This window comes from Primulina eburnea, chromosome 13, assembly GCF_022965805.1.
Source record: "Primulina eburnea isolate SZY01 chromosome 13, ASM2296580v1, whole genome shotgun sequence".
Lineage (NCBI taxonomy): Eukaryota > Viridiplantae > Streptophyta > Magnoliopsida > Lamiales > Gesneriaceae > Primulina > Primulina eburnea.
In genome coordinates this window covers 17,221,883-17,247,782 of record NC_133113.1, presented here as the reverse complement: position 1 = coordinate 17,247,782, position 25,900 = coordinate 17,221,883, and the positions used below count along the sequence as shown (strand labels likewise).

The following is a 25,900-nucleotide window of genomic DNA, read 5'->3' as shown; positions in this document are numbered from 1 at the left end:
AGTGATTAAGTGATTTTCATTGTTTAAATTGCCTTTGTGTCTGATCATGGTTTTTGATTGTATATAGGTAAAAATGATGAAATCGATCAAGATGGTAGAAGAAGAGATGGATTTCGGAGTGTTCGGCGTGCTGGCACAACGTTACAAGAAAAGAAAAAGGATAATTGATGGTGAAGCAAAAACCGTACATAATTTCGTTGATGAAGAATGAAGAGGCGTGATGATGTGAATTTGACCGGACATGACGTGTTAAATCTTGGGAGGAGATTCAGACAGGTGTGTTGTCTCGATTGTACAAGTTTGATTATGATTAAATATGATGAATTAAGCGCATTTGAACGCTTGAAGAGTTCAATGAAGCATTCCATGAAGACATATTGAGCAACGAAGCATTTGAGTGCGAATTGACCTCAGAAGACAGCCAAGACGCACCCCAAAGGCCAGAAACACGCGCACCTGCGCACTAGGTCGGACAGTCACACCCCAGAGGCGGAAAAAACCCCGCCGCAGCGAGCCCCAACGGTGAAAAAGAGCCGCCCCAGCGTGTCTCCGTGCGAGGGCAGCGCATCCCAGCGGTCAAAATGCCTCGCCCCAACGCACCGCAGTGCAGATTTGAAGATGCAAACCCTAGATTTTACGCTTTTTGTTGTATTTTTTCCATATAACCACATTGTAAAACATTATTGAACAAGAATTAAAGACTGAATGAATTATTGAGAATTTTCTCTCTTTTCAAAGCTTGGTTTTGTATACAACTTTGTGTGTTCTTCAAATCAAACTTATCAAAGTTCATAACTTTGTAGCGTTTGTCGATTGTTATTCACTCAGATTTTCAAAGATGGGTTCTTTGAAGGTTCGTTTGAGATCAGTTCATCTTCATGAATATTTGTTGCTAAATTTTCGTAGTTTAGAGGTGAGTATCGCAAACATTTACTTGTTTCAAAAAGATCGGGACAACCCAACGTTCTTTATTTCATCAAATCAAGGGCGTGGCTTCGTTTTTTAGAACATTTGCTTTTTGTGTTTGAAGAATCACATCATTTGGTATCAGAGCTTGTGGTTTCTTTTTACTCAAGTAAGTTCCTCGTTTTTTAATTATCCGATCTGCGTTTTATCGTTTTGTTTTCAAATCTGCGTGATTCTATCGTTACTTGTCGTTTCGTGAATCTTGTGATTCTCGAAATTTTGCGAGTCGTGCTTCGTTTTTCGAGTGGCACAAATCCTTCTTGTGCAAATCCCAAAAGAAAAATACAAAAAAATCGAATATTTACCATTGATATTTTGTTCTTACCCTTTTGTGAGTCAGATTCAAGAGTCTTTCACAAGCAAAAAAAAATAATGATATTTCTTGACTTTGTGCAATCCAAGCGAGACAGTTGCAAGTGTCCACGAGTTGAATCTCAAAGTTTGATACATGTAAATACAAAGCTTGAACGCACATTCGAGAGAACTCTCAACTTCGAGTGAAAATACTTGAGTGCGGCATTTATTCTTTGGAGTGACCGGTGAGTATTTGTAGTGAGTCAAAAAAAAGATAATTGAGTGAATTTTTCTTTGGAGAGATTGTGAGAATTCGGGCTAGAAATATTTTTTTATTCTACTAATGTTTCTTGCAGGTATAATGTCTGAAATAAAAATGGAGATGGAGGTAAAAGATGACTCGAACCAAGAAATGTCCAAATAAGGTCGTTGTTAGGTGGTATCAGTAGGATAATGAAGGTCGAGTTGGCGACATTATGCGAGAGACTGGATAGGCTGGAGATTAGTACAAGTGGGAACAGGTCTAAGCCTAAGAATGTGGGTAGAGGCGAAGACGAGGAGGAATTCAAGTCTTTACGTGATAAGAATAGGCAAGTTGGTGGGGATAGGATAACGAGAGAATTTGACGTAAATAGAGTGTTGTATTGGAGTCGGGATGATGATAGGCGACGTGATGAGAGTCCTAGACGTAGAAGTCGGGGAGAGCATAGACTGAGTGGCACAAAGATGACAGTTCCACTTTTCAGTGGAGGAGCTTATCCAAAGGCGTATCTTGAGTGGAAAGAGAGGATGAAGAGTTGTTTGAGAGCCTTAGATTATACGGATTGCGGAAGCAATGAAGGTAAGACGAGCTTGTAGCGAGTTTACCGACTATGCTATTACATGGTGGGTTAAGTTAGTGCAGGATAGGAGGAGATACCATGAGGACCCTATAGGAACGTGGGATGAGTTGAAAAGGCTGATGAGGAAGCAATTTGTTCCTAATCACTACGATATGGAAGTTGGCAGAATAGATGAGTGTGGCTTATATGAGGCTTCTTTGACACCCACCTTGTAGAACCCGTAAATCAGTCTACGTATAAGCCATGCATAATTCTAGTATTTTAAATTAAATTGACTTCATTGCATGATTATTTAAATGCTTTTCTTTGAAGTTAATTATTTTAGCCAACAGTTTAAATTTTGTTTCTTTTCAGTTAATTCAGTGAGGCCGGACTGGAGTTGGAGTTTAGAGATAAATTTAAACTTTAGAAAATATTTCCAGGATTTATTTTTAGCTAGCAAGTAAGTTGATTTAAGTTAAAAAGGAGGTTGAGGATTTATTTTAATTACTTGAGGTGAGTAGGAAATAAATTCATTTGAGTTCAGTTAATTAAGGGATTAGTTCAATAAATTATTTAAAGAATAGGTAAGGCTTTAAAGGTTTAGAAATTTATCAACTAGATAATATTTCCCCTCCATTTAAATAGTAAATTTCGGCCCCTAGTTGATTAATTAAGTCCTTGCCAACACATCACCTTTAACCCTTTCTTTGTAATTAATTAAGTAAGATAATCCTTCAAGTTTTAGCACCATTTAATTATCTAATTAGCATTATCCTAACCTAGTCTAAGCATAAAGAAATCGGCCACCCCATCCACAAACACCCCAAGAAGATTTGATAGCAAACAATAAATCAAATTTCAAAAAAAAGGTAGACTTGGTCTTGATTTGTTCCATATATTTTGCACCCACTTCCCTCACTCTCCTAACCATTTCCCCCTCTCCCTAATCTCGAAAATTGAGAGACATTTCAGAGCTAGAAATCGTGGGTTCATAGCTAGAACAAGAGAGGAAAAATCGAGAGCTTAGATAGCAAGGAAAGAAGCGTTCCACTCCTCCGCGCCGGATCGTCTTTTCTTTTCGTTTTTCTTTCAAACGAATCAAAGGCATGTCTAGATTTCTTTCAAACCTCAATCAAGTCATATTATCAATTATTTTTCAGTATATGATCATGTTTTATCAAGCAAAAACCGAGATATATGTCAAAACATTTTGAAACAACACATGCAGAATTTTCGATTTTTCCTTGGCAAGCTTCACGGTTTCTTTTGGTTTGTGAGTTTCAGGTATTGGATCGACTCCAGGCTCCCAAGGCGACTTATATACATGTAATAGGATGCATTAGGACCACATTTGTCCATCGGTTTCACCCCATGCTCGCTGGAAAGCAAGAAATGACAGCAACACCATTTGTGTCCCTTTTTGAGTTCGAAAATTCAGTTTGGTTGTCAAGGAGGAAGGATCTGATCTTGGCTGCCCCAAGGGCCTATACCCATGGTTAGATCACTTCCCTAGTCTAAGACGTGACCAAGTTGCCCTTTTGGTGGCTTGGTCCATGGCTCTTGGTTTTTACGCAAAACATCAAAACAGCCCCCTCCCCTTCTCGCCCCTTCTGTGGGACAGCACTTGTGCTTCGGGTTTGGTTGGTTTGGTGTGGATCTTGGTTGGCCTATGGCCCTTAGCCACGGTTCATACCATGCCCCTAGATGTCTAGATCGTGACATGGTCAATCAAATGGCCACTGGAACGACACGAGACATTGATCAAAGCAAGACACTACACACGCATGCACGCAAGTCTCGGTTGGACCCTTCGAGTGGGTGCTGGAATGATTCGAGTTGTGGCTGGCCTAGGGCCCTTAGCCATGGTTCAACTCATTCCTTGGGATGTTGGTAAGAGTCTCTGGTCGGTGGTTCACGCCCCCAATGGCCGGTAGTCTCGAAAACAACACAAGATTCGCGATTGTACAGCTGCTGGAAATTACAGCAAGTTGCTGTGTCGGCTCGGAGGCTCGTTTGAGTTCTTGGTTGGCTTTTAGCCTATGGCCTTGGACTGGACAGTGCCTCATCGAGTTAGGAAGGTCGTGTTTTTGACCGTTCGTGATTCGGATCATTTTTGAAGTCGTACGAGAATTTACGATGCAATGTGCCAAATTGACTCTCGAAAGAGCGTTTCATGTTTTGGCCTCCATTTCACCTAGATTTCGACCCTCATCATTTTATGAGCATTAGTTCATAATTTTAAGCGTATTTAAATCATGACTATACGTCGGTTCAGTGTTGGTTCGGAGTCATGATTAAATACGAAGTCGTTAGACGTAATTGTCGCATTTTCAAACTTAATTGCATAGTTTGGTCAAGTATAAGCTATTGCATATTTTCATGGCATATTTAGGTTGCAGCGAGCCTGGGAGCAATCCAATCCAGTTGGTAAAATTACAGAATTTTTCATTATGCCATTTAATTATATTACGTGCATGAAAATAGAAAATACTTATTTTTGAGATTTATGCGATATTACTTGTGGTCAATTCACTGTTATGGGAGCACTATTTTACTCGGTCGCCAGTGACCGATCAGTTCAGTTTGGTACCACCCGGTTGCCAGTGACCGGTCAGCTCAGTTCAGTTTATACTCCCCGGTAGCCAGTTACCGGTCAGCTCAGTTCAGTGCTGGGGCCACAGGCGTAGACCATAATCTCAACAGAAAATTTTTATGAGTTATTTCAGTGCAGGGCTCCAAGGAGCAAACATTTTTACTATGATTTCAGTTCAGTTATGCACGTATTATAATTGCTCAGTACAAGTTATTTTCAGTATGCCTCATGACCTGATATTTTATCCCATGCAAATTTTACTTCAGTATTTAATCGTTACCTACGATATTTGCATGCTGAGTCTTTAGGCTCACTAGACTTGATTGTTGTAGGTACTGATGAGGCCAGGGCTGAGGGCGGGGACCAGTGAGCCAGCTTGGGTCGGCAGTAGTGGCACCCGAGGACCTCAGTTTCAGCATTTGCCATTTTATTTGATGCTCAAACATTTTTATCAGTTGTTGGATATTCTTTAAATTATTATTTTTGGCAAACTTTATTTTCTTCCGCTGCTATATTTTTTTTTAACATTGAACTTGATTTATCAGTTGATTTTATGAATGAGGCAATTTAAATTCTTTAAAAAGCCGCAAATTTTCAAGAATGGATTTTTAGGCCTTTCACACACCTGGCCGTCGAACTTGAAAGAGAAAATAATGGCTAGGTCAATTATAGAGTCGAAACATGAAACTACTAAATATGAATATCAAGGTACATTTATAAATTCAATTTCTCATACTTGTGATATTATATGTTGTCGGTGTCTAGAGATAGGACATGAATGATACAATGTCCACGTAAAAAGGTGACAATAGTAAATTCGTCCGTTGAGATTGAATCTCAAATTGGAGTTGAGGTTGTAGTTGAACTTGAACTTGGAGTTAAGGTTGTAGTGGAACCTAAATCTGAGGTTGTGGTTGAGAAAGTTGTTGATGATAGTATTCCACTAGTTGATGAGTTGAATGATGTTGAACGTTATACAGTGGAGACTGAATTATTAAGTGGAAAAGAAGTGTCTAATTTGTCTACTATGGAGGAGAAGAGTAGAAAAAGTGAAACTTTAGTTCATACATGAATTGAGGAAAAATGCACGCTCTTGTTCAATCGAATCCAACAGAAGAAGTTCTTGAGGTTCAATTGTTAGTTCATGAAGTTAGTCAAAATATTGTGAAGTGGCCGAATGAAAGAACGGACAAAAGAGTGAGATGATCATAGAAAGAAAACAAGATGAAAAAGATGAGATGAAAGAAAAAGAGGCCAAAGAAAAAAAAAGAGAAAATAAATTGATGGCCCAAAAGATTGAGACCGAGATAAACTTAATTTTGTATAAACCTCTTAGAATACCTTTGTACAAAGAGGTTTACTCACATTATGATGATATAGTCGTTTCAATCACTGAGTGTTGTTATTTCTTCTTTGCAGGACTTTGAAAGTGTCACGACGAGGAGACAATCGAGTCTTGTTGATGGAAAATACAATGGGTTGAGCCGCATGAATTCAAGGGAACTCAAGGTGAGGTAAGCGTACTTGCTCTCATATAGCGAGTGAAAGGTATATCTTTCTTCCTTACTTTAATTATATGTTGTTTTGTTTTCAAGAGTTTGAAGAACAAGTTGCAAATGTGGTAGTCAAGAGACCGGATTTACGCTTGACTTTTGTATCAAATTTCTATGGATTCGAGGGTAGTGAGAAATTGCATGTACATATTGTGATTTCTGATTTGTTACAAGTTGCAAATTGATGAAACTTAATCGTAGCAATGACGTGTATGCATTGGAGTTAAATTCTTGTGATAGGTTAAAGATTGCATGGATAAAACACGTAACATGTTCTATTTGCATTATTATTATTTATTGGGTGATATCGGTGAAATGTGCATTGAGGGATATAAGAAGATTTATGTTCATGATGAATAATGGTGCAAAGAGCATAAATTCATTGTATATTCATTACATGAGTCACATGATAGTGAGGTGTATAGTTTTGGATTGATAATTGATGTAGTGCATGAGTTTCTGTGTTGGTTACATGTGAAACAATATGTTGAAAGAAATAGTGAGAATGCATTACATGTAAGAAGATAGCATCAAGGCTAAATTCTTATGTATTGCATAAACTAATTCTTCTTCCAAGTGAGCTATGGACGTACAATTGTATGGATTTTATTTCTGTGTTAACTAGGTCTAAGAAGGGGAGAATTTTGATGTTTAATGATGTTTTATTATTGTCATTTCGTGTCACTTGTTAGTTGATGTATAGTGTAATTCATGCATACATGGCGACGGCAACCATGAAGTTGGGTTTAATGATGTTTAATTACACTTGTTATTTGATGTATAGTGTAATTGATGCATACATGGTGGCGCGCCTGGGGAAAAAGCCCCGCCCCAGCGGTAAAAAAGAGCCGCCCTAGCGCGCCTCTGTGCGAGGCAGCGCGCCCCAGCAGTCAGAATGCCCCGCCCTAGCGGGCCGCAGTGCAGATTTGAAGATGAAAACCCTATATTACGATTTTTGTTGTATTTTTTTCATATAAACACATTGTAAAACAATATTGAACAATAATTAAAGATTGAATGAATTATTGAGAATTTTCTCAATTTTCAAAGCTTGACTTTGTATACACCTTTGTGTGTTACTCAAATCAAACTTATCAAAATTCATAACTTTGTGGCGTTTGTCGAAGACGAGATATTCGAAGGTTCGTTTGAGATCAGTTGTTTATCTTTGTGAATATTTGTCGCTAAGTTTTCATAGCTTAGAGGTGAATATCACAAACATTTACTTGTTTTAAAAAAAAGAGATAACCCAACGTTCTTTATTTCATCGAATCGATAGCGTGACTCCGTTTTTAAGCGCATTTGTTTTTCGTGTTTGAAGAATCGCATCACGTGAGTCCATGCTAGAACTGAGGGGAAGAAAGGTGAGAAATCAGGAACTAACGAAGAAAATGGAGCACAACGCCAATAGAATTTCTTCCCTGCAAAAAAGAAAGATACGAACCAGCCAAGGAGCAAGCTACAAAGCCGCGTATGGAAATTAGAATCTGAACAACTTGGTTGGAGAAGTCATGAAGAAAACAGGCACGGTTCAGTGTACTATTCCTCATGCAAAATTGTGTCTCGCATGATATTGGAGAAACCAACAAAGAAAGAACGCGATTTATACAAGAAGAGAACAAAGGAGCCATGTATTCAAGTTTTGAATTTGAACAAATTGAAAAGAAAGTCAAATTGAAAAGAAAAAAAGGAGATGTAATGACCGAATCCTTATTTTGAATGAAATACTAATTAAGATATGATCGAAGAGTTGTTAATTAAGCATTATTAAAAAATTGATAATTCGTGATCATCTTTTTAGGATCCACCGAATTTAAAATGGACCACTCAATCTACTTCAGATTACTTTATCCTGAAAAATTCAACTAGAGAATGAGATTATTACACGTGACATATAAGATTGATTTCGGATCGTCTGAACTAGTCTGGATGCAGCCTATAAATGAAAGCTGATTCATTTGTTTCATACACCGATTTCTCTCAGCTACTCTCGTGTTCTAGTCATATACCTTATGTTTTCTAGCCAGTTTCTAGGGCAATTTAGTGTCGGGGAAGCTTCAAAATGAGTGTCGACTCGAAGAAGGGTCTGTGAATCGGGACACGTAGATCGAGACATCATTAGCGTGCTAACGACGGACGCAGATATAATCATAAAGCCTTAAATAATGATTTAATGATCATTAGGAAAAACTTCGAAGCATGTTTGGTAATTCAAGATCAGACTTGATAATGATTCATTATGTTGGTATTGTCTAGATTCAGACATGTAATTTCTGTCAGATTGTTTTAGTGAGGTACGTGATGTACTGACTGAGATATCCAAACGTAGTATACACCCTTATATGCTGCATATTTATCTGTTGTATGATATGTGTTTTACTGCTTTGGCATACTATGCATGACATATCACGTTGGGCCTGATATCTTTTGAGATATACCTTGTTTGTCGGGGCCGCTCAGCCATGTTCTATATTGTGGATGATTGGGCATCGAGAGCTACAGTGTCTGACGCGACCCGCGTGCTCTGACGACCCTGGACATTGTAAGTTCACGTCTTGATGATGAGTTCGGGAGCCAAAACATGCCTAGGGCAGATCAGAGACTACACACTCAGGCTCCTCTAGACTGAGCAAGAGATTCTTAATTTGATCCTTGATATTCGAGCATATTGCATTTCACGTGCATCATATCAGTTTGTATACTCATACATTCTCGTATTGGGTGATTGTCGCTCATGTCCTTGTTTTCATATTGAGCATCCCATTCCACGAGGCAGATCTTAGGTTGGACGGTTCGGACGACCAGAATAGTGGCTAGAGCATTTGTGTTTCGATGGTGATCTAGTTGAGGTTTTAGTTGGTTTCTCGTATTCTCGTGCAGGATTATGTTATCGATATGGTTGTATTAACTTTTAAGACTGAGATTATTATTATGTTTCGTTTAGGTTGTAAGATGATTAAGTTATTTGGTTTCCGCGCCGTTTATTGTTTTTTTTTATATAAAACGATATTTTTTTTTCATGGTATTAGTATGTTTAGTAGGGGCTCGGGTAAAAACGTTACAAGAGCCATGTGATGCTCCTTAAATCAATCATGTATCATGCGATGATAATGAGAAAAAAGAATTTGAAGCACGACTCTTACATGGATCATTACACGAAGTCGTGTCGTGCCATGCAAGATCCAAGCAAATCTCAGTAAATTCGGAAAAAATCTTGGAAGAAATTGTCTTCATTTTGAACGTGATTTGAGGGAAGTTTAAGGAAAGAAATTTCTCGAATTTCATATTTCATATGGGAACAGATAAACATAATTTTAACTTTTGAACTCAGCACTTTAAAAAAAATCTCCCCTCAGCACAACCAAGTTTTCATAGCCTTCATTTCGTTTTCACATCCAACTTTTTTAGATAAAAAGTTTCGTGCAGATTTATGGCCTTTTGTGGCTAAGTTGTAATTCTTAGTTGAGGAGCACGATACCTTGAAATTTTATTTGCTCGTGAGATTTGAGTAAGTGGTTCGTTGTTTAATTCATGTTTGAATATCAAGTGTTTGTTTAATTATTGATAGCCTGATCACGTACTATTATAATCTGATGCTACGTTCAATGTTTAATCCATAATTCTTTGATCCCTCTAACTTGTCAAGTATCTACGATTAATAACTTTCTGCTTTTCAATTTATTAATTCGTGGAGAAAACACTTGATTAAATTAAATATTATCGCTTGTATTTGTGTTGTTTAAACTCAACAATCTCAGCAGTTTTTTATGCTAACTTTGATTTAATCTTACTCGCTTTTATTTTGGTTATTTAATTGGTGAGGGTTAAAGTAGATCGCTTCTTTCTTTTTAACTAAAACTAAGGTGGCATAGATATTAAATTTTCAATGATGAATATTTAAATACAAATTAAATTTAAAAGATTCGATAATCGAGTCAATAAATTCCAAGGATGTAGTTGACCAAAACCAAGGTTTGTTTTATTGTTTAGAATTTTATTTTTATTTTCTTGGTAGAAGCCAATTTTATGAAAATCCCCATATTTCAATTTATTGTTTTAAAATCAGCACAATAAATTTGCACCTCCTCATGGGAATAATGTATATTCACACTACTCATATTTATTGATCTTATTGAGTGGGGTAAATTTGGCCGTGACATGACTATTCTTTACCGCATCTCATCCAAAACTGCTCTTCTTTTTCTGCATTTACTGTCATAATTATCTTATCGATATACCATAGTTATTTAGGGTGCAAGGCGCACTAAAGCGCTAGGGTACCCTGGAGCCTGAAGCGCAAGGCGCAAGACGAAGCACACACTTTATCGAAGTAAAGTGCATTTGTCATAAAGTTTAAATTTCAATATATATAAAGTGATTTATACTATAAATCTATAATATTACATATTATTTTTCACAGATATAGCAAATATTATAAATAAAATTCATTAATAGATAATGTAGCGTAAATCATGAACAGAAAAAAAAACTTTAATCATTTAAAATTCATTAACAAGTTATCAATTCATAGTATATTAAGAAAAAAACTTCAAATCTCTGGATCATCAAATTTCTCTTCATCTTCCTCAACTATATCATCTTCTTCCAAAACCATGGTGAGTCGTGTGTAGAAGAAATTAGAGTTAAAGCTTGCATAGAGGATTACAATATAATCTAAATCATCAAATTTTTCTCCATCTTCCTCAACTATATCATCATCATCATCATCATAGGGGGAAAATGCTAGTAAAAGTTTGCATAAAGGACTTCTGAACTTTCTCATAAAAAGTTTTGCATAAATGAGTGACAACATGGTTCTTTTATCATTAAATAATCATGAGCTTTGCTAATTGGGATTCAAAATTGGTTGGGCTTGAGTTAAGTTTTACTTGCTTACAAAATATCAGCCCACTTCTTCAAAGCTCACGCTTCTGTGCCTCGTGGATGCCTCGCGCCTAGGCAGAGGTGCAAGCTTTAACCTCGCTTGTTTCAAGTGTTGTGCCTGGTAAAAACCTAGGCGCAATGAGTGAGCGTGGCATTGCTTGTCAACCAAGTGCACGCTTTTAATAACTATGCGATATGCTAACTGGACCGTTACTCCCCCGAGTAGGAGTACATGAAGAATAGCTTATGGCTTTCTTGTCTTTCCTTGTATTCAGACATAAGCATTACGAGTGTAAACTTTCCAAACCGAGCCCTTGGTGATAGCGGAGGCCATTTAATCCTCTCTTTGACCTATAAACTTTACAGCTTCTCAAATTTCCCAGGAAATGTTGTGGAATGTCCATGTGTTTCTTTCAAGTTGCCTTGGAAGAAAACATTCCTAACATCAAACCGCTCCAAACTCCATTTGAAATTAACCTCTGGGGATAATAAAATTTTTATTACATACATCTTGGCTACTGGAGCAAACTTCTCTTGATAATCAAATCCATAGTAATGTGTGTATCCCCTTTGCAATGAACCTAGCCTTGTATTTTTATAAATAGCCATCTGAACTGTACTTATCACAAACACTCGTTTGCAAACCACAACTTTCAACAATTTCCAATATTGGATTTTTTTCCAGTGCCTCCATTTCAAGCTTCATAGCAGGTCTTCAGTTCTAATTAGATAATGCCTCAAACAAAGTATTAGGAAGGTGACTGTTCTCTAAACTTGTGAGGAGATTTCTATCTGATATTGAAAATTTGACAAAGGTCACAAGCTTTGCTATCGGACAAAGAGGATGTTTGGGTAATTTCTCTAGTTGCTTTCCTAATAGCAACATGAATATCATGATCATGGCCTGGTTGGGAAACAGGGGTTTTTTCGGCCGTACATACCACATTCTTAAGATCAAGAGTTAGTGTTGGGTTTATTCCTTCATAAGTACACCCAATCAAATCGCACAGATTCAGGAATGCTGTTGGCTGAAGGATTCAGTAAGTGTTGAGATCAAAGTGGCTCTTGGATGAAGGGCTTGGCATAGCAAGTGCTGAGATCAAAGTGGGGATTGAAGTCCTAGTTGTTGAGGATAAGTCAAGTAAGAACAAATCCCCATCCTAATCTTCGAGGGAATAATTGCAACCCCTGGAGATATGGTTGGTTAAAATATGGTTTTTGTTCTTCAAAGTTATGATTAACTGAAACAACGAATTTCTTTGTCGGTGGATGAGTTAACCCTAGTAGCTTTTTTAGGTTAATGTATACCAAACAAACACACATTTAACAGCTCTAGCATCTAACTTCCCCCAGTTATTACTTCATTTCTTTCTCCAGCAGTATCTTGTTTTTACATCATTTGATGAGAATTACTGTATACGGAACAAGTAAAAATGAGATCATTGGAAACATTCAAGCCTTAGTTTGTCGAAAGACGTTTCCCACTTATTTTGAAAAAGAAAAGAAAAATCGACAAAGAATCCAGAAAAGGCTTTACATGCTTAGCTCAATCCACATTAAACACCAGATCATGGCTCTTGTCGAGAAGGTTGAGTCGACTGTCACAATAGGATTGTGATTAAATAATGTAGGTTCTGAGATTCTGTAGCTAGATAGGTAAGCATCCAATGCCTAACCCAATCTTAGCTTTCAATGCAAGAATTCACCTATAACAAGACTATATTCTCCAGTTGGGTTATTGCTGTCAAGTCAGCAAACCAGGGGAATTGGAAGGCAGCCTAGACAAACATTTAGCAAGATAGTTGATCAAGAATTATTATATGATCTTTGATTTTCATTTTATTTTTAGATGATGAGCCTGCTTCTACTCTAGCTTTTAAAGGAACTGTATGGAAATTGAATAGAACCAATAAATTCAACTAGGCATGCTTACGGTTCCACTTTTGACCTGTTCTAGACCAAACAAGCCGGGAACCATGAAACTGGTTTCGGGTAGGATCAATCCAGTTTCGGATCTAATTTGAGCCGTTGCCACAGTATATTTTATTTTATTATAAAAATAAGAGCTATGGCAATGTCCCGGAACCGGTCCAGTTCCTGTTACAAATACATGGAACCACGTCGAGCCTATATTTTATATAGATTCGGAGTGGTTCCAGATCCAGTCGGACCGGTTCCGGTTTTTGAATTAACCGTAGAGATTCCAAACCGATTCCGGTTCAACCCACCCCGTTAAGCATCTTTATATTCAACAGCATGTAGTCACCACCTATAATCAACCCAGTACTTTAGTCAACCGTGTTTAATGTATTTCAAATGACCTGGTGTTCAATCAGAGAATTAGACATCTGAATGAAAGAAGTTCAATCTTGACAGGGGCAGTTTTCAATGTTTTAAAACTTTGGTATGCCATGCTCAAATGAAAGTAAAATCACGTACCCACTATCTCTTATCCCTCTCAACCAATTTCGTATGTCAGCTTCATTTGATTCTGAACAAGCTTCCTTCCCGGTATCAAATTGAGATCCATCAGTAAAAGTTATTCCAGCCTTGTGTGGCAATTTGTGCTTTCCTTCTCCAAGAAGACTGATTCTTTCGACGTCACTCATTATCATTGCGGCCTTAATTTCACCAGGGAGAGTTTGAGATACAGAGGGAGACCAAAGAGAATGTATTGATCGAAGTAGCTGGAGATTAAAAAAAAAAAGCAATAATCATCTGTAAATTAATATAGCGAGTGAATTATCAGTACCAAAAGGATTCAATTATAATTTTAAATTCTGATTAAAAAAATGAAGCAGAAGGATAAGATATATCTTCCTTACTTTAAGAAGTGGAGGTAACAACCATAAAAGATGGGAGGCCATTGGGTGCGCAGCAGGAGAATTTGTTTTTGAACTATTGTCTGAACTCAAGCTGCCTTTTCTAAACCCACTCCTTTTAAGTGCCTTCTCAAAGAACGTTACCATATGAAATATTGACCACATATACTGTGTTTCAGCACAAAGTTGAACTAAGCCGGTTGGGTTAGACAAGTATGCATCTTGCCATTCTGTCTGAATCCACTGTTTACTTAATGGCTCAAGCAACCAGAGCAAAACTTCGTGTTGCTGTTGATCTCTGAACAGTTCAGAGACATAAATTAACTGGATTGTATAAGCTTCATCAAGGAATAAATAAAAAAAATTCACTTAAGTGGTTACCCAGCAGAAGCAGCCATAACAAGAAATGCTTCGCCAAGAAGATTTTGCTCAGCACGAAGCAGAACACCTTCATTTTGCAAATATGTCATAGTGCTTGCAATTCCCTGTAAAAGAACTCTATCTAAATGAACGTTTTAATTTATCACTGCAAGTTTTAGCGACGAAAATTCGCATGATTGCCATAGTTTCTGTCTAGTATCCACACCGATATTAAAATTCCTAACAGCCCTAATTAGGAAGAAAACTCAGAATCACAATTGAACATAAATTCACAATTCACTCGAGGATGAGAGTTTAAACGACCAGGGTGAAACTAGAATTTGCTGCTTGTAGGCGAAATTTAGCATCAAAAATATGAGTTAGCATTTACTTTTTCATGTCTCATTCTTTCTTAGATCGTTCTTAAATAACAAAAGTCAAGCAACATATCTTCAATGGTATTTAACACTGAGCTGAGCACACAGTGATATATTCACGTTAAGTATTGTAATAAGCATTCAGCCCCTACATGCTTTCCTTCCCCTTTCTACTCCAAAACTCAAATATTTATAAGACATGAAAGAAACAGTTCTAATGTTGTGAAGTGTGATATGAGATGACTAACTTTTTGCCACAAAAGAAACCATTGTAATTTTGTCTCTAAGATATTTTACCACTTACAAGCATAGTAATTTTGCTCCTGACTAAGTGAATTCACAAAATAAGTACCTTCATGTGAGGCAAAAGGCTTTCATTAGCAGCTTTAGCAATTCGAATGAAAGATGTACATATTTGCAATCTTGCACGACGAGCTGAGCTTGTAGATGGATCCTACAGATATTGGTTGGGGCTCAGCACGAGTGAGTGAACCATAGGATGTATAGAATATTTGAAACAAGGTAAAAGGATTACCTTAACCATGAAAGGCAGGGAGTTTAAAAGCTCGAACAATTTATTGATTACACTGCCAACAGCATCTGGATAATACCTCAAGAAAGGACCAAATGCGTCTAAATAGTGACCAAGAACTTCGACCAATTCCGGTTCAGACCATTTCAATGAGATAAGTTGTTGAAGCAGACCTTCAGTTGACAGTAAGAATATCAGAAGAAATTAGAAAACTAATATTAGTCTTCAAATATACCAGCTTATAATTACCAAACCTTCAAATACTTGGTGCAATGAAAGCTGAGCCTCAGTTTTGATCTTTCCATACTCATTTGATCCATCAAAAATTGTACCCACGACATTTTCTAAAGCCAAATGCATGCTTTCAATTACAGCCAAATTCTGTATACACGGACATGAAATTATGACAATTGTGAAATGAAAATCATTAGAATGCGATCACAGAACGTGATTATCAACAAATTAGAGAAAGTGAAGATCAAACAGAGGGAAAGAGTACAGAAGTGTCCATAAGACTTACTTTAGTAGGTGCAGGCACAAGCAAAAGACTCCTTATAATCTCAGTTATTCTATCAGAAGCTTTAATGGCGGTAACTAGTGGCTTTTCAGATGCAATCAAACGGATCAACTCCAACTGTATGGACAAAGAAGCCATTATTTGAATTATACAAGACATCTTCCAACCAATCAAACTTGAGATAAAATTTTCCTTACAAAAGTTCTCTCATAGAAGCGTAAAGAAATCAAGCTCAAAAACAAGAGCTCGAGCCTCTCAAGCATGGCCTATGAACTGGCTTGCAAGTTCGGATTTTCTTTGTGAGAATTGTTCATGAGCATGATTTCAAGCTTAGAGATACATCTATATGCAAAATTCATTTTGATATTTACATAATAATATTATTAATATATATAACAGTACAAAAAAAGTTTTCTTTTTATATTATTAAAATATAAAAGAATATTTTGAATTTATTTTGAGATGAAGAGCGAGCTTGTGAGCTCATGAATACCTTTTGAGCTCGAACTCAAAAAAAGCTAAGATCTATTGAGCTTGAATCAGTTTGGCTCGTTGGGCTCACAAGCAGACTCACCTCCTCTTAATCTCCCATAGCATAATATCCCATATCAAATTGCATTCTTATAAATATTAGTTTGATGTGATATTTATGCAATAATCTTCCATGTAGCAGCCAAGTTCCCCTTGTTTACTAAATGTAATAATTCACTAGGTAAGAGCAATCATTACAATATACTGTCCCCCCATCAAAGAATAACTAAAGGAGAAGATTAGTTGTTAAAATTATGGCCGGAACTTTGAGTAAAATAGGACAGTCTGATGCCTTCGATGCTAAAAAGTCATAAGCAGTGAACACCAGCGCAGATCAACAGGATATATTATCTCCACTTGCCTAGAAAGAAAATTTTAGACAGCTAACAATGATATATTGTCCTTAGATTTTTAGTTCAACCTCTCATCAGTTCAGCTTTTCCAATATGAGAAAAATCTAAAAAACTACTAGTACAAAGAAACTAATGATCCGACCCACCATACAATACCAATATACATTAACTAGTAAGAGAAAGGCAAGAAGATATCACAATGCCAGTTCCTACTGAAAAGGAAACCAACCAAGCAATCTTGACATAAAAATTTTGAGTGAACTAGAGCATTAACATGTGAATCCACGTAAACCCTTGTACTCCCTCAAAAAACAATAGTGGCTATCTAGGTAAAGTAAAGGAAGCAACATCCCGCACAAAAGTTCTCAGATTTAAATGCCTTTCCAAATGCAACTATTAATATAAGGATACCCATTAAATCGATCTTTCACATTCTCTAAGCAATCAAGCCTTTGATGTTCTCTAAATATTAAGCCTGGTGAAAACGAGAGAAATTAGGAAAACATGTACTATACAAAAGGACTTAAGAAAGTTGATCCATAAGCTTAGTACGAAATTTGAAATGCCTATATATTCCGAGAATGAACCGGTTGAAAGATTTTTCTTTGGGTGCAACAAATTTTCATTTTTGGAAGCTGGAAAATTTGTTTCGACTGTTTAAGTGAAGTTTGACGCAAAAGTTACTAGACACGCGTAGTATGCTTATGCTACTCCATCTACAAATCACACCGTTTCCAAACATCAAGTTCCATCAATAAGATGGTGAACGGACTGATTGCCAAATTTAAAAAAGCTGGATTGAAACTTCAATAAAAGGTTAGTACAGCTATAAAAGGAGTAAATAAGTGAAAAAAAATTGACAACAAAGGGTCACCATGTCAAACATACAAGTCTTGAACGATATTGACTGAAATCCACTTTGCTGTCAAAATCATCACTCCACAACTCCAAGGATCTATCAGTTAGAGCCAACCCAGGATGAACTTTTTCTTTTCTCAGCATTCTTTGAAAAGATATGTCTAATATAGCACTACATACTTCATCATTTACTAAAGCTAACATCTTTCGCTTTTCACCATCAGCATTGGTCGGGCAAGCATTCAGGCCATCAGCAGAAAGATCTTGAACGCCAGCAGTCTTGGATTTGAACATCAAGTCACGAAGCAAGGCCTATCATAGCAAGAAGAAAAGACAATTATTCAGAAACCGTAAGAGTCCATGAAACTTCAAAAGTCACCACTATGTGTTTTGCAGATAATACCAGCCAAAAGCGGAGAGATTCATAGTGAAGCACCAGTTTAAAATGTCGGAAAAAGCCCAGCATCTGAAAAGTTAAGAAACATACTAAAGGAATCAAATCTAAAGGATAATTTTTTTAATTTTCATCTTGATCTGCTAATAACAGAGGCATAGGTTATATTGGTTCAGGAGTAAATTTTAACTTCAGTTCTAAATGCATGACAATCGGGCTTTGACTCAAAACAAATTGTTTCCACAACTACAGACATCCATAGTCTTTAAACTTTAGCATTGCCTTCACACTAAAGCACGAGATAATATACAGTAGATATTAGCTAAGATAGCTAACAAAATCTCCATCACCCGATATGTTCTGTATTAATTCTTCAAGCTTACGAAAAATTATCTGAGCTCATGCCATGTGAAATATAAATAATTAAGAGAAGTGCAAATGATATATGGGTTCTTGATATAAAATAGAAAATATTATTGTTTATATAAGCTTACATACTTAAAATTATAACAAAATATCAATCTAAAATCCCAAATCTAACAAAATTAAGATAATATATTTTCAAAGCATGAAATATGGGTATGTTTGTATATGTTTCTCGCAATTTTGGAAAATATCTCCTGGAAGCATAAAGTCAAATTGGGGAACATGATGATTGTTTGGTTATATTTATAGATGTAAAAAACTTATGCTACAGATGTCATGTGACCTCAGAAAATGTTGAGATATTTAATTTTTTAATATATTCTGTTAATTGAATTTTTAAAAAAATAATAAATTGGTTTAGAATATAATACAAAAATATTTTCGGGGACGATGAAAACTTAAATTTAAATTAATGATTGTATGGATGGATATGAAAGTGAAGTAAATTTCTCTTCTTGAGGAATTATGTCGGCATGTTTGCGTTTTTGGAAATGGAAACATTTCCCGAAAAGAATAAGAAATCATTGTCCATATAATTTCCAACCCTCGCACTTAAGTTGAAGCATAAAATATTTTACAAAACTTAGAATCAATACTTTAAAATTTCAATAATCATAAAGAAGTCGATCACTCAACAATGATGCCAACATCCACTGACCGATCACCAGCGGCAAGTCACATAGTAACTACACAAATTCTCACTATTAAATACCCCAAAATATTGCATATTGATAATCAAACAACGGGCGATGGAAAGATAAGGATGAGTGAAAAACTATAAAAACTGACACATACGACAGCGTAAATAAACTGATTTCTCCAAATTAAACCAACCAAACCACCTGAAATATATTTTTAATTCAATCATCATCACAACTTGTGAGCTTCTGACAACTAATGCATAATTATGAATTTAAAAAGGGAAAAATAGAAAACAGACCTGTTGGAGGTAAAATGAGAGAATAGTTGCATCACCGGAAATACAATGCAAGTTTGTTGAACCCAATGAAACCAAACTTTCACATGTATACTCCGCAAACTCAAGTTCACTGTCATTGCAGCTAGAATTAGAGCTAGATTCGTCCAAATATTGCTTGGAAACATTCATTAAGATCTCAAAAACATTCCTCATTGCGGAATCAAATTCAGAAGTGGCATCTATAGGTCTTTTTCTACACAAAAGAATACACAAGGATGGCCACGTGAATTGAGTTTTTCCATTGCATAAATCTTCTAGCAAATACCACAAAATAAAGAATCTTGTTGTCTACCTTGGCGAGACAAGCTTAAAAAATTCGCAAGCATGAAGGCGAAAATCAGGAGAAGTGAGTAGGAATCCACAACTGTTAGTTACAAAGAGGAGTTAGAAAATGAACACTACCAATATTTCGCAAGAGTTTGCAGGACTAGAAGCAACCATACCCATGTATGATTCCGAATTTTGCTAGATCAGATAATGGAGCCCACTCCGCATATGCGTTAATAGCATTGAGTGTAGCTGTTACTGTTGCAGCATGACATTTTGCAATATCCATGTTTTCTCTTCCAGCTTCCATGAGTGCTGCTCCGAAGTTCCTTTCTAGCAGCTTAAAAAGAAAAGGACATGAACAAATGATGGTGATATAGATCAAAATGATGTCGATATGATCAAACTCACAGTGTACAGCAAAGGTAAAATCTCTGGCAAAGACTCAGTTAGCCCACGTAGTAAAAGCCTGCGTCTATCACCTATCACAAACATCTTGATCTTGATTACGATGGAAAGCAAAACTTATAATGCAAGGTCATTAATATCATTAATAAATATTTCAATTCCATAAGGAAAACAAATGCTAAAAGTACTTAAATGTGCTCTCAAAATGTATCAACACCAACAAATCTATAGTTGTCAAGGGCGCAAAGCACACCAAGGCGCACAAGGGCCATAAAGCCTAAGGCGTGAGGCGAGGCGCCTTACCGAAGCAAGGTGCACATTTTTAAATTTTTTAAAAAATATATTTATCTTAAAATAAATATATTAAATATGAATAATTAAATCACACTGTCACGCTAAACAAAAAATAATTAATAAGTTCCTAGTAATTAGTAACATGATTAAAATTCTTCAATTATCCAAATCAAATTATCTTTTTCCTTCGAATCATCAGAGTCCAGAGAACTTTCGGACTTGCATTTTTCTTGGTCTTCATCATTTTCTTGATTATCAATTTTTTCTTCCTCTTTATCCAAAAGATGTGAAATCGGTTTTTCTGGTTGTCTTAGACGTAGAAGTCTTCACCTCGTTCTTCTGTTCAAAACTCTCTTCTTTTGATTCCAGTATTGGGGATTTGGTTGCCAGAGTTTGGGTTTGTGTTTGAGCTTTTAGTTTTAAACAAGTAATTAAAAAAATTCACTCAGACGCGCTTACTTCCAAGGCTAGTCCAGGCAAGCGCCTGGGCTCGCCTTAATGAATCGTTATGCCTGGGACCCCAAGATCAAGGTCCTCGCCTGGTGGCATCTCTCGCCTTAGGCACTCGCCTTTGACAACTATGAACAAATCCTATGTGTATGACTATCACAGACCTTCTAAATCTTCATTATGGACAGTAATATCTTCTGGAAGCCACCTTAGCATTATTGATACCAGCTCTGCCTGACAAGAATACAAAGTTCAGCTTCAATATTACCCAAATGGTATCTGGAAAAAAGTCTTGCCCTTATTTGTTTATCAGAACACAGACATGAGCTAAGAACCTAAGCGATTGAAACCACGGAAACAAGTAAGAAAGATGTGTTCTACTTGTATAGGACCCTTGTTGGAGAGAGTTATTATTGTTGGAAGAAGTTCCGACCATATACTTAGACCTTCTCTTCTTACTACCTTCAAAAAAATCAACAAAAGTACTATCAACAATAGGACAGCAGGGATGTAATTAAAATGTCGAAACTGAAAATAGCAAAAAACCTCAGCAACGAGTGCAGCTGTCTGACTTTTAAAAACCCATTCTTCAAAAGGGTTTGAAATTTCAGAAATCGAGTCAACAGCCAAATTTGCAAAGTTCCTTCGGTCCACTGTGTTTAGTTCATCCCAACGGAATCGCACTACATGCTGGAGAAGCCATCAAAAAGTGAGATTTGAGGTCCAAGGAGCCAAATAGTCCTGGTACAACTTAGAGACAAAGGATCTCCAAGGATGGTAATTTATGCAGAAAAGAAAACACATAGACAGAGAATTCTAAAAACAAGGAAGAATAACTATGAAATGATAACCACTCTGATGAATTATTTTCCTAGAAAATAAAAGGTAAATGTCCAATCACTTGTTTCACAAACATTTTCAACCCATACTTATTGGAGAAAACACAGGGAAATACGGACCGATATAACTTTGATACCTATAGCGTATTGAATGTTATTTCTGAACCAACTCTGCACTTACAGATATTGGCTTTCCAGGTCTTAGTGCTTCTTTGGATGGTATGACTAGCATACCATCTTCATTTTACAAAGGAGAGAATTTCATTAACACAAAGAGAACATCAAAAGCAATGCTATTTTATATATAAAAACTTATAAGCGTGATTGTAGAAAAACAGAACTAATCTTGGATCTATATTTATACATTTCCCTGTTTAACTATATTCCTAAAATCTTCGCTCTTTAGGAGAATACAATACCATGAACACTTATTAGTTTTTTAAAAAAACACATTTAAAGAGGTTATTATGCAGAAAATATGTTTATACAAGTAGAAAAATTGTAATGGACTAATGGATCATCAATCTGAATTTTATTTCCTATACTTATAATCATTGACTAGAAGCCTTTACTGCCACTAGAACTGAACACTTTAACAGAAAGAAATAAGAAGCAAGGATTCTATGTGATCTCTAATCTCTCCATGCGATGTCTAGAGTTTGAAAGCTAAAGCAGATAATTGTCAAGGAAAAAACATGTATGCTTGTAAGTGTTTAGCTGTCAAATGTGGATTGAATTGCTATTTGCTATATTGGAATCTAAACCTAGACCATACGTTTGGGGCAATTTTCTGCGTTTCATGAAAATATGGTTCCAAATTGAGGTTTTGAACTTTTCTCTTACTCCATTACAGTTGATCAGGTAAATTTTAATCACAGAATTGCTTGGTTGTTGTTCCTATTCAATTTTCTAATGGAAATATATGAGGTGATTAAATTAAAAATTAGCCCAGCTGAAATTCGTTTGTGCATAGCCATAGACCAACAACAATTCTGAGTCTTAATGTTGTTGATATGCCTTCATCAGATTTTTTTCTAATAATTTTTTTGTTGATAGGAAACTATAATTTATTGAATTAATAGTAGTTTAGGTTACAAAGTGAGTGGATGAGCCATCCACCGAACACCCACATAATAAAGATGCAGCTGAAGTTCAAAAGTAAATGAAACGCCAATCCCTAACTAAATCTGATAAAAGTAAATGATGAAACGATGGCATTGTAGTCGTCCATTTTGCTACTCTGAATCTAATCTTCTCCCATAAATCCTCCAACGACTGTTTTTTGTCGCTGAAAATTCTGTTATTGCGTACATCCATGTCGACCAAAAGATGCAGTGCACAATGATATACCAGAAAATCCTAACTCCCCTTCCAGTGAGAAATTCGTTTTCCGTGACAAACATATCTCTCGAAGATGCTGGAAAAACCCACTCGAATCCCAGGTGTTGCATAACCCTTATCCAAATGTGTCTTGCAAAAGAACAATGTATGAGAAGATGATCTTGATTCTCCTCATTTTTCTTGCACAAGATGCACCATTGTGGACATAAGACCTGACTTGGTTGTCTCTTCTGTAAAGTGTCACAAGTTTGCAATCTGCCCAAAGCAACTATCCAAGAAAAAACCTTTACCTTTTGTGGCATCGGTACTTTCCAGATGTTAGTGAAATAAGGTGAAAAAAGATTATTTGAACATGGGAAGAAAGATGAGTAAAGAGAACTGACAGAAAAAACACCCGACGACTCCCCTAAGTCTAACCACACCCTGGAATCAGACAAACCCACACTCAAAGAAACTGACTCTAAAATCCCTAAAAGGGAAGTAAACTCTCCCAACTCGACATCATTCAACCCTCTTCTGAACCTCACGTCCCAGTGAAAGACCGAATCACCCTGACTAGCAGAGACCAAGTAAAAATGAGCAACTGGTTTATTAGTAGACGAGAAGAGAAGAAAAAGGTTAGGAAACCGAGATTCGAAAGACAACCCGCCCACCCACTTATCCTCCCAAAATCGCAGAATATTCCCTCCCTTAAGCACCGTACCAATCAAGTGTTGACAAGACGAGTGGGACCGAGAAATAAACTTCCAAGGGCTTCTAAAAGTCGAAATCCTAGCCTCCCTTATATCCCTTCCATTAACTTCAAAACCGTATATGCTTCCCACAACTCTTTTCCACATAGAATCCTGTTCTACCGCACATCTCCACCACCACTTCCCTAGCAGCGCTTTATTCCTCATTCGTACATTTCCCAATCCTAAACCTCCCAATTCTTTCGGTTTGCACACTTGAGTCCAATGAACAACATGGCAATGAGTCTCCCCGTCCGCACCATCCCATAGAAAATTCCTCATTAAAGTTTCCATTTGCTTCGCTACTCGCTGAGGTACCATAAAAAGTGACATGAAGTATGTAGGCTGATCGCTTAACACCGAAGTAATCAAAGTTAGTCGCCCACCCCTAGATAAAAAAGCCTTTTTCCAGCTTGCCAGTTTTGTTGACATCTTAGAAACTACTGGTGCCCAAAATTCAGCCTTCATGGGGTCTCCTCCCAATGGGGTCCCGAGGTATTTAATCGGCCACTGTTCTTTCTTGCACCCCACCGCTTCCGCTAGATCGTCGACCTCTTCATCAGAATGATTCAGTCCCAACAAGGAACTTTTATCAAAGTTTATTTTCTGTCCTGATTTTGAGCAGAAAGATTTTAGTAATTCGACAACGGTGATCAAGTGATTGTAAGTGTGAAATTTCTACTTTATCTTTCCCAACCTCAAGTCCTCTCACAGCATTTGTCGATTTAGTATACTAGGTACATCATTTGACATTCTTAGTATCCCGGCCAGTGTTCTCACCTTTTTCTTTGTTTTTTAGGCCAGAAAACCATTTTCACTCCAATTAAAAAGTTCAATTGATCAATACATTTTAAATTATATCCAATAATGCCACTTTCGATTCAGAATTTGCATGATGCGCTTAACCGTATCGAGCAGAACTCCATGGATATGATAAGTTCTGAATCAAAAAAGATTAACTTCTGATTAACTCAACTATTGTCTGCTGAGATTTTCTGGCCTCAAATACTTCAAAGTTTGGTCAGTTCATCCAAAAACTAATACATGAATACTTCTATTTCACATAAACTTTATAACTTAAACAAAATATCTATCAAGAGGGGAATATTCGCAGTAAATTATAAATGATTAACGATGCTTATATAAGCTCACTCTGTTCAAATTTCTCGCATATTACAAGCAAAACTAGAAGAAATTTCATGTCAATCACTTATTCTGAAACAGATAGAAGAGGATGGTTCCATGTACCTGGAGCATTTTAAAAGCATGCAAACGGATTTCAGAAGACCAATTCCGCTTGACCAAAAGAAATGATGTACTTGCCAGTACACGTGCATCGCCAGCTTTTATCTACTAGCAGTAATAGAAAAAAATGACAGTTAATGTTCTCGTTCATTGATGGTAACAAAGGAAATATCAAAGCTAGATGTTCAGGATTTGTTATTTTGCCCTTGTTCTCTACAGCAAACCGCAAATCAAAACTACCAAAATGCACACGCTTTTCATTCCTCGCCAAAAATTCGTTTTCAGATATAATCCCATGGAAACCCATTTGAAAGCTTGTTTTCCCATCGTGCTTGTCCAGTAAGAGTGAAATTTACTTCTTAAAAAATCAGAGTATATATTTATGAAGCAAAGAAACAACTTGCTCATTCAGTATATATTTATGAAGCAAAGAAACAACTTGCTCATTCAGTATCATCATGAAAGAAAGGAGTTGTGAATTTCAGCAATAACAAAAAAATAAAACTTTATTAAAATCGAAACAAAAAAACTGCATCTTCTCTCCGATAGTGAGCACGAATTTTCCCGATTACTTGGAATCAATGTGCTTACTGTTTCTAAATAAGAGTGGGCGGCAGCACGAGCATCGGGAGAGGAGGTCCAGTCGAGGGCGGTGGCTATAGCTTGCGCCACGTTGCTAGCTATGACATTCTCCTCCATTTTCGAGCACCCCGAGGTTTAGAGTGAATTTTCGCCAACTCTCGAAAGTAGAATCGAAAATGATCGAGTTGGGGAAGAGGGTGAGTGTGGTTTTATTCTGTTTTTTATTATTATTATTTAATTTGCTTTTGGACAAATTAATTTATGTGTATATAAATATATTGTTAGAGTACGTGATGCAAGTCCATTGTTGGCTAGAGATTTTATTGACTCAGTTGTAATAAACAATCTTTATTTTAATATAATTCATTATTTCATGGTTTGTTATTTCTTTATCTGTAAACATATGTGAACAACATTGTGGGGACCCGAACCTAATCCATCTTCTTAATCATTATTAGGATCATTTAATTAATCTGAGTC

At 36.5% G+C, this 25,900-nt stretch overlaps 1 protein-coding gene across 4 annotated transcripts in view; it reads right to left on the bottom strand.

The window, feature by feature from the left end:
* Positions 1 to 25,633, bottom strand: part of LOC140808779 (protein HASTY 1) — a 31,921-nt gene extending 6,288 nt beyond the window's left edge. The window contains exons 1-18 of one of the 4 annotated variants that reach the window (XM_073166026.1): positions 25,430 to 25,633; positions 24,842 to 24,943; positions 21,229 to 21,372; positions 21,064 to 21,144; positions 20,847 to 20,916; positions 19,942 to 20,012; positions 19,707 to 19,870; positions 19,556 to 19,627; positions 19,225 to 19,456; positions 17,868 to 17,930; positions 17,495 to 17,776; positions 15,726 to 15,839; positions 15,460 to 15,586; positions 15,209 to 15,378; positions 15,026 to 15,127; positions 14,318 to 14,421; positions 13,940 to 14,234; positions 13,554 to 13,801 (exon numbers count right to left, since the gene is read on the bottom strand). In XM_073166026.1, coding sequence (XP_073022127.1) covers positions 13,554 to 13,801; positions 13,940 to 14,234; positions 14,318 to 14,421; positions 15,026 to 15,127; positions 15,209 to 15,378; positions 15,460 to 15,586; positions 15,726 to 15,839; positions 17,495 to 17,776; positions 17,868 to 17,930; positions 19,225 to 19,456; positions 19,556 to 19,627; positions 19,707 to 19,870; positions 19,942 to 20,012; positions 20,847 to 20,916; positions 21,064 to 21,144; positions 21,229 to 21,372; positions 24,842 to 24,943; positions 25,430 to 25,537 — 2,549 coding nt within the window. In that variant the 5' untranslated portion in view covers positions 25,538 to 25,633. Of the gene's footprint in view, positions 1 to 13,553; positions 13,802 to 13,939; positions 14,235 to 14,317; positions 14,422 to 15,025; positions 15,128 to 15,208; positions 15,379 to 15,459; positions 15,587 to 15,725; positions 15,840 to 17,494; positions 17,777 to 17,867; positions 17,931 to 19,224; positions 19,457 to 19,555; positions 19,628 to 19,706; positions 19,871 to 19,941; positions 20,013 to 20,846; positions 20,917 to 21,063; positions 21,145 to 21,228; positions 21,379 to 24,841; positions 24,947 to 25,429 lie in introns of those variants that run through there. The other 3 variants (XM_073166028.1, XM_073166029.1, XM_073166030.1) reach the window with 3 other exon arrangements.
* Positions 25,634 to 25,900: the final 267 nt, after the last annotated feature.